Source organism: Leiobunum rupestre, chromosome 7, assembly GCF_980474605.1.
Source record: "Leiobunum rupestre chromosome 7, qqLeiRupe1.1.hap1, whole genome shotgun sequence".
Classification (NCBI taxonomy): domain Eukaryota; kingdom Metazoa; phylum Arthropoda; class Arachnida; order Opiliones; family Sclerosomatidae; genus Leiobunum; species Leiobunum rupestre.
Genome location: NC_143390.1, coordinates 17,940,442 through 17,948,800, shown reverse-complemented (window position 1 = coordinate 17,948,800; position 8,359 = coordinate 17,940,442). Strand labels below are relative to the sequence as shown.

General features: G+C 43.1%; 1 protein-coding gene across 1 annotated transcript; it reads left to right on the top strand.

Moving 5' to 3' along the window:
• Positions 1 to 1,505: 1,505 nt before the first annotated feature.
• LOC149934941 (uncharacterized) lies at positions 1,506 to 4,403 on the top strand. Its single transcript, XM_090153481.1, has 3 exons — positions 1,506 to 2,830; positions 3,239 to 3,674; positions 3,747 to 4,403. The coding sequence occupies exons 1-3, from the start codon at positions 1,506 to 1,508 to the stop codon at positions 4,401 to 4,403; spliced, it is 2,418 nt and encodes an 805-aa protein (XP_090009607.1).
• Positions 4,404 to 8,359: the final 3,956 nt, after the last annotated feature.

Sequence of the window (8,359 nt, the reverse complement as noted above, 5' to 3'; positions counted from 1 at the left end):
TGGCGGCGTAAAGACAGGGACGTACGACGGCGACAGAACTCGTTGTAATTATTTTTTGATTTCTTGTATACTTCTGGTAACAGTGTTTATATCATAGATAAATACTAGCTAAAGTATTTAAAATTAAAACTAACTTTTATTCTAAATAAATTTCGAGCGATACATAAGAATTAAATATAATTTATACAGATCATAGAATCAGTGCTTCCCTAGCTTTTTAAGTCCAAGTAGTAATTATTTTGAGAGTTTTAATTGTCACTTGGTGTAATTTATTTATAATGAACTAATAGTCATCCAGGGAAGTTCCCGGTGGGAAGGTGGCATTACCTCGTTGAACTACGACGGTGAAGCGCTGGATTAAGTAGGAAACTGATAGCGTTTTCCATTGGGAACCTCAGAGTGTGATCCGGATTTGATGAATGACGTCACTGCTCTCTGTAGGAGGCGCCCTAGTAGCTCCCAATGAAATACGAAACGTTTTCGGAACACTCTTTTGTTTCCCTCCGACTCTTGAGTTGGGGAAGCTGGGAGCACTCCGGGAGGGAGTACCTTGGTCAATGGAAGACGATCCTCCCTCTCGGAGTTGCCCCTTTTTTCCCAATGGAATACGATTTTGATTTTGGAGCACTCCGGGAGTGCTCGGAGGTTCCCAATGGAAAACGCTTTTAGTGACGGATCGAATCCTACGACCTATAGCGTTGGTCAGTTCCAAACCGAAGGAGCCAAGAGTTTCGATGGCCACTGCTTTAAACATATAGTGTTACTCAAGCACCAAGTATTTGGATCTCTTCTTCGTTTCAGCCTGGGTAGCGGCCCGGAAAGGGGCTGTTGAAAAATTAAGATTCCCACTGATTTAGATGAAGTCAGTTATATAATTATCTTAGTATTCATTAATTCCTTAAGAATATGTATTGGTAATTTATATTCCCTTTTATAACATATCCAAAACGAATTGAATTTAATAAAACTACGGCACGTTAAGTCAAGAAACTCTACAACATCTAAAAAGTGCTGAATGTATGAAGTATTTTGAAGAAGCAAAACTTCAAATAGAAACGTTTGCCCGAGAAAAGGAAGTGTTAAAAAATTAAGGCCGGAGGAACCGAGAGAAAATTTTGAAGAAAACTTAAATCTGAGGGGCAGGTCACTTCCTTGATTAACGACGCATCCCTCGAAAGATTAAATCCGATTTGTTGTAGATCAAAATAGATGTTTTGTTTATGTAGATAAAAAAACACTTTATCTCGTTAGATAAGATTAGAAGTTGTATATAAAGGGAAATCGTGATATGGGAGGCACATGGTTAAATAACCACGTATGATTGTAAATAAACCTTTTACCAAACAAATCCACCTTCTTGTCACTGCTGATTACCTACCTGGAGACACGACAAAATGGCGACGGGATATAACCAACGAACCCAGTGAAGTACTCGGCAATACTCAACCATCGCATCCGCATTCCTTGGCAACGACGATCCTGATAGACTACCAGCTTAGAGAATCATGACATCGCTTGGGAATATTGGGCCTTTCGATGAAACAACTGAATCATGGTCACAGTATGCCGAAAAGTTGGATCAGTACCTTTTGGCGAATGGAGTCAGAGAAGAAGTAAAACGACCTACTTTCTTGACGGTAATTGGCAAACAAACATATGGGTTATTAACGAACATTTTAAAACCAGGAAAACCAACCGACAAGTCGTATGAGGACTTGGTAAAAGCCTTGCAAGATCACTTGAGCCCGAAACCATCCGAGATCATGGAAACATACAGATTCCATAAACGTGATCAACAACAAGGGGAGTCCATAGCCACGTACATTGCAGAACTCCGCAAAATGTCCGAGCACTGCAATTTTAGTGAGTCACTAGAAAGAGCATTACGTGACAGATTTGTTTGCGGAATAAGATGTGACACCACACAGAAGCGCCTTCTCACTGAAGAAACGTTGACGTTGAAAACAGCTCTGTCTATAGCTCAGTCAATGGAGGCAGCTACAAGAAACGCAAATGACTTGAAAGATCAAGGCGTATCAGTATCAAACCCTGTGAACCAAATTCGTCATCACAGGCGTGGTGGAGCAAAGAAACCGGCAAAATCTGAGACGCAAAAAGACAGCTCAACAACCCAAAACGCCAGATGCTATAGATGTTCATCCACGGAACACAGGTCGGACGCTTGTAAATTTATTAAATCGGAGTGCCATTTCTGCAAGAAGTCGGGAGATATAGCCAAAGCCTGTAAACAAAGGGCTAGAACCACCAAAAATGTAAGCTCGAGACATAACACCGTTCATAACATCATTCCAGTTTCAAGTATTCCGACAGAAGGCGCAAACTTCCAGGCGGAATACGCGCTTTTTCACGTTCAGCACGGAGATCTTTTTCAGCAACGTGGAGGACTGGAACCAATCCACGTTCATATATCGATTGACGGACACGCAACACGTATGGAGTTAGACTCAGGTTCAGCGTTCTCTTTAATGCCGGCAGGAGCCTACTCAAGCATTGGGGATTTGACGTCCGTCAAACCGTTCGATAAAAACTTAACCTCTTTCTCTGGTCACCAAGTGAAAATTGTGGGATATGTACAAGTAACCGTAAAATTTAAAAACACTAAAGATACTCTTCCATTATTAGTTTATGACGGCAAAGGGCCGACTTTGTGCGGACGCCAGTGGATCTTCTCAAAACTGAAGCTCATGAGCAAATTCGGGAAATTCACCAACTTTCCGTACACTATGTGGAGAAAAACAGCAACTCCTTGGCGTCAATCTTGGAAAAGAACCGGGAATTGTTCACCCCCGGAATTGGCCTTCTCAAGGATGTAAAGGTTCACCTGCATGTGAAACCCGATGCAGTACCACGTTTCTGTAAGGCACGACCCGTACCATACGCCTTCAAAGACAAGGTTGACAAAGAGTTGAAGCGCTTACAAGACGCCGGAATTTTAACCAGCGTCCCACATTCAGAATATGCCGCATCGATTGTCACCGCAGCAAAACCAAATGGCGGAATACGTCTATGCGGGGATTTTTCCATTACGGCAAATCTCGCCATTGATGTCGAAAAGTATATAACTGCCGAAGACTGAAGATATCTTCGCCAATCTGGCCGGATGTCGATATTTTCCGAAAATCGATCTAAGAGAGGCTTATTCTCAACTCGAACTCGATGAGGAATCAAAAAAACTTGTCGTTATAAATACTCATAAAGGTCTTTTTAAACCTAACAGATTACCATACGGAGTATCGTCCGCTTCCGCTGTTTTCCAACGTCACATTGATATGGTCGTCCAAGGTATAGATGGTACAGCAGCTTTCCAAGACGATCTACTAATCGGTGGCAAAACCAGTAAAGAACATTTACAGCGATTGGATGAAGTACTTACGGCGCTTCGACGAGCGGGTTTAAAATTACGTAAGGAAAAGTGCGAATTCCTTAAAGAAGCACTGGAGTATCTGGGATACAAAATCGACGCTAAAGGACTTCACCCACTCCAAGATAAAATGCAAGCCATAACCAATGCTCCAGAACCGCAGAACCTAGACCAACTACGATCTTTCATTGGCCTGCTAAACTACTACGGACGTTTCCTTCCAAACAACTCAACTACGCTCGCACCTTTGTATCAGTTATTACAGAAGGAAAAGGCCTGGGAATGGACGGATGTACAGTGAACAGCGTTCAAAAAGGCGAAACTAGCGCTAAAAAACTCAAATTTGTTAGTACATTATGATCAGTTGAAACCTGTCACACTAGCATGCGACGCCTCACCTTACGGCATCGGAGCCGTACTGTCGCATGAAGGAGAGCAGGGAAACGAGCGGCCAATCGCGTTTGTATCTAGAACGCTCTTCAAAGCTGAAAAAAATTACCCACAGATTGAGCGAGAAGCGCTAGCCATCGTCTACGGAGTGACCGAATTCAGAAATTATCTGCTGGGCAGAAAATTCAAGTTAGTAACTGACCATAAACCACTAGTCACCATCTTTTCAGAAAATAAAGCCATTCCAGCTATGGCGGCATCCAGAATGCAGCGTTGGGCTTTAACGTTGTCTTCATACCAATATACCATTCATTACAAACAAGGCAGGCTACATTCAAATGCCGACGCCCTCAGCAGACTTCCGTTGACGTCGGACGACTTCGAAACTCCAGAACCGGAAGAGCACGTTTTCAGCATATCGGAGGTGCATTCGTCTTTCCACGTAACGTTAAAAATGTTACAACAAGAGACACAACAAGATCCAACCCTCCATAAGGTCCTGAAATTCACTGTGGACGGGTGGCCAACGTCAGATCCGAAGCGATACCTAACCACGACCTTACCATTCTTTCGACGCAAGAACGAATTATCAAGTACATGTAGTAGAGGCGTCATCTATGGAACAACATAGTCGTCGTACCCCTGAAGTTTCAAAGGAACATCCTCGATGAACTTCACAGTACGCACCAGGGGATGACTCAACTAAAAGCACTCGCTAGATCCAAGGTATGGTGGCCACGAATGGATGCCCAGATAGAAGAGAAAGTCCGAAGAGTAACGCACCCATGCCACGAAAAGACTATTCAACTTGGCCGGAATCAACAGCTCCGTGGTCGAGAATCCACATGGATTTCGCGGGACCCTTAGAAGGGAAGTATCTATTAATAATTGCTGATTCCTATTCTAAATGGCTAGAGGTCGAAGTCAAAAATACCACATCCACGGCAGCCGTTGTCACATCGCTGAGGCAGATCTTCGCACGATTTTTTTACCACAAACACTTGTCTCTGACAATGCAACTTGCTTCAGTAGCCAAGAATTCCAAAATTTCCTGTCCAACAACGATGTAAAACATCTCTTCGTCGCACCATATCATCCGGAGTCAAATGGGTTGGCCGAAAGGAACGTACAAACGGTGAAGAGTTCCCTCAAAAAGATCTCGGGAGGAATATCCAAATTAACGGAACTGGTCGATGGTGGTCTAAAAGAACACACTGGCGGATCTCTCGAGACGAGAATCGCACGGTTTCTCATCAACCATCGGCGTACTCCAAATTCTACTGGACAATCACCTAGCGAACGCATGCTGGGGAGATCTATCCGTACCAGGCTTGACATCTTTCATCCTGGCGATCACAACCCAGACTCCATAACACTTAATAAAGAAAGTAAGAACACGTTACATCAAATTAACGATTTTGTCTTTGCAAGAAATTTCGGCAAAGGACCCAAATGGTTCAAAGGAGGAATCACACAGCACATTGGAAACGCAATGTACACCGTACGGACTCTGGACGGTTCAACCATCAGGCGACACAGAGATCAAATTCGGAGGAGGAACAATAACAATGGAGAAGAAATGAACAAGAACAACGTAGAAGTATCAGACGATTGGTTTCCGAACTGTCCGAAAAATGCGGAAACTGTCAGCTCGAATATAAATCCTAAAACGTCAACAACAACGCCACACAGTGAATCAATAACGACGCCACACAGCGAAATCGTCCAACCTAGCACTTCCGCGACAAGCCAGCTGACGAGCAGCTCTGAACTACTTCCTTCAGTGGACACCCGGACGCAACCCGTTATATCAACAAAAAACTGTAGAGCCCAGCGAACCAACACGCAGATCAACGAGAAGTACCAAGGTACCAGAAAGACTCATTCTTCAATACCAAAGACCTATTTAGCATACCTAAGCCATCCAATTTAAACGGAAAGGTATTGTTGTAGATCAAAATAGATGTTTTGTTTATGTAGATAAAAAAACACTTTATCTCGTTAGATAAGATTAGAAGTTGTATATAAAGGGAAATCGTGATATGGAGAGGCACTTCTCTCCGAATGTTAAATAACCATGTATGACTGTAAATAAACCTTTTACCAAACAAATCCACCTTCTTGTCACTGCTGATTACCTACCTGGAGACACAACACGATTCAATCGTGATTATTTTGATTAAATTCAATTAAATCACGATTCTGTTGATTAAAACACGTTTAATCATGATTAGAATGTTTAAATCTTATTTAATCATGATTAAATGGAAAAATCTGCTTAAAATAATTAAATCCCGATTGAAACGATTTAATAATGATTAGTATGATTAAATCGCGATTAGAAATTTGATGGAGAATCAGAATGATTATATTGGTGAATGGAATGATTACAATTATGCGTGATTAGAACGAGCGGATCGGAATAATGTTACATGAAAAAAAGTCGTTTTATTACAATGTTACCTTAATTACTAAGCGGTGATAACTCGTGTAACAAAGCTGTGATGTTTTCGGATGTTTTAAATAAAATGCGATAAGTTATTTTTTATCATTTCAATCAAATACATTTACGAAAGAACCATCAATAATTAATATTAAATTATCGTACTTTAGTGTTGATTTTAATTATAAAATCTCGATTCGATCTGGTTAAATGATTTAATCCGGATTAAAAATTATATCCTGATTAGAATGATGAAATCTTGTTTAAATTATGATTAGATTTTCTAATCTTGATTACCCTGATTTAATCACGATTACCCTGATTTAATCATTATACTATGATTAAGACGCACCCAAAATGGAAGTGACCTGCCCCTCGTCTAAGCGTGGAAAAAGAGGAGCTACATGTAATTAACTTCAGAGTATGAGGAAAAAGAACGATGAAGGATTAAAGTGCAAGAATTGTTAAGACTGGATTTGTTTCACTTGTTTGAAACCAAGTGAAGGAAACTGTGAATAATTACCTAATGAAGTGCCGAAGTATTTCTGCAAATACTGTTTACCAGAAGAATAAATATTTCTATTTTATAAAATAACACTATAAACACTTATTAAAATTTTTCATATCTAAATATTTAGATTCTGTTTTTAATTGTTTCTATGATCTGATATATATCGCTCGAAATTTATATGGGGTTAAAGATTATTTAAATTTTTATTACTCTTAAACCACAAGGGCTAGTTTTTATCTATTAGGGGTTGAAATTTCAAGTCTGACGTATTGAACATTCGAATTACATGTAATTAATTATTACTAATGTGCTAAACATTACTCCTTATACGCGACAACAAGATGGTCAAGAGCAGGTTTTTCTATATGTCAGGGGAATTTATATATTATAATCGTTGGTGTAGGTCAAGAGTATATAATATTAACACTAATGGCAAAAGTATACAAGAAAAAAAAATTAGTACGTTCCTGTCTTGACAGCGCCAGCCGTTCCGTCCAGCCGCAGCCGTAGCCAGCCGTTCCTGTCCTGCCGCAGCCGTAAACAGCCGTTCCCGTCCAGCCACGACGCTCTAACTTCCGACCTCGAACTTTTCTCTAATTCCTGATCAGATTTATAAGAGAAATATTATTTGGGAGGGAGAATGAGTCCGACTTCGAGTCTAATAAGCCGCTTCTACAACGAGTTCTGACGCCGCCAGCCGCTCCCGTCCAGCCACCGCCAGCCATTTCCGTCCTCCCGCCACCGCCGTTCCCGTCCAGCTGCAGCCAAAGCTGCCGTTCCATCCAGCCACCGCCAGCTATTTCCGTCCTGCAGCCTCCTCCGCCAACCGTTCCCGTCCAGCCACGACGCTTTAACTTCCGACCCCGAACTATTCTCAAATTCCTGATCAGATTTATATAATAAAATATTATTTGGGAGGGAGAACGAGTCCGACTCCGAGTCTAATAAGCCGCTTCTACAACGAGTTCTGCCGCCGCCAGCCATTTCCGTCCTCCCGCCACCGCTGTCATGTTGTCAGAATTTATAGCCCGCTGTACCGGTAAAATCAAGAAACCACACCAGCGGAGGCCTATCATCAGAATGCCCTACGCCAGCGTCCACAAGCCCGGACAGGTGACAAAACCAGCACGGGTAGCAGAACCCCACTACTGATGGTCGCACCCTCGACGCAAGCCGCTCAACCCAGCAGAAGGCGCAACAATGGGACGACCAGCCCACCACCTCGCACACAGCAGTGGGATAGAGAACGGATGCTCTAGCAACTCCGGCCGACACCCCACCTACAAAGGCAGGGAGCCAAGCCCTTTGGAGAGAGCGCCTAAAGGGGAACGGCAGGCACGCAGCAGCCCGCATAACCCGGCACAGCTGGCACCGGAGATCCCGGTGGGATCCAAAAGGCCGGGAGATGGGTCCGCCGCGCCCTCATACGGAGGCCCGCAGCCCCACAGCAGGCAACCCAATCCGCCGAGGCGGCCAGTTTGCCCGGCCCCTCTCCATTAGCCTGGGCCGAAGCCCAGTATCCAGCCCACACCTGACCGAAGTCGGAGGTTGGAGATAGGACCCTTTGGACGGAGCTAACATCTCCCAGTGCGCCACCGCCCTTACGGGTTACAAGAGCCGGACCCCGACTCCC

Coding starts and splice junctions, on each gene's coding strand:
- LOC149934941 (XM_090153481.1), top strand. CDS start 1,506: ATGACATCGCTTGGGAATATTGGGCCTTTCGATGAAACAACTGAATCA. Junction 2,831..3,238: donor GAATTGGCCTTCTCAAGGAT/GTAAAGGTTCAC, acceptor TAAACCTAACAG/ATTACCATACGGAGTATCGT. Junction 3,675..3,746: donor AGGCCTGGGAATGGACGGAT/GTACAGTGAACA, acceptor CATTATGATCAG/TTGAAACCTGTCACACTAGC.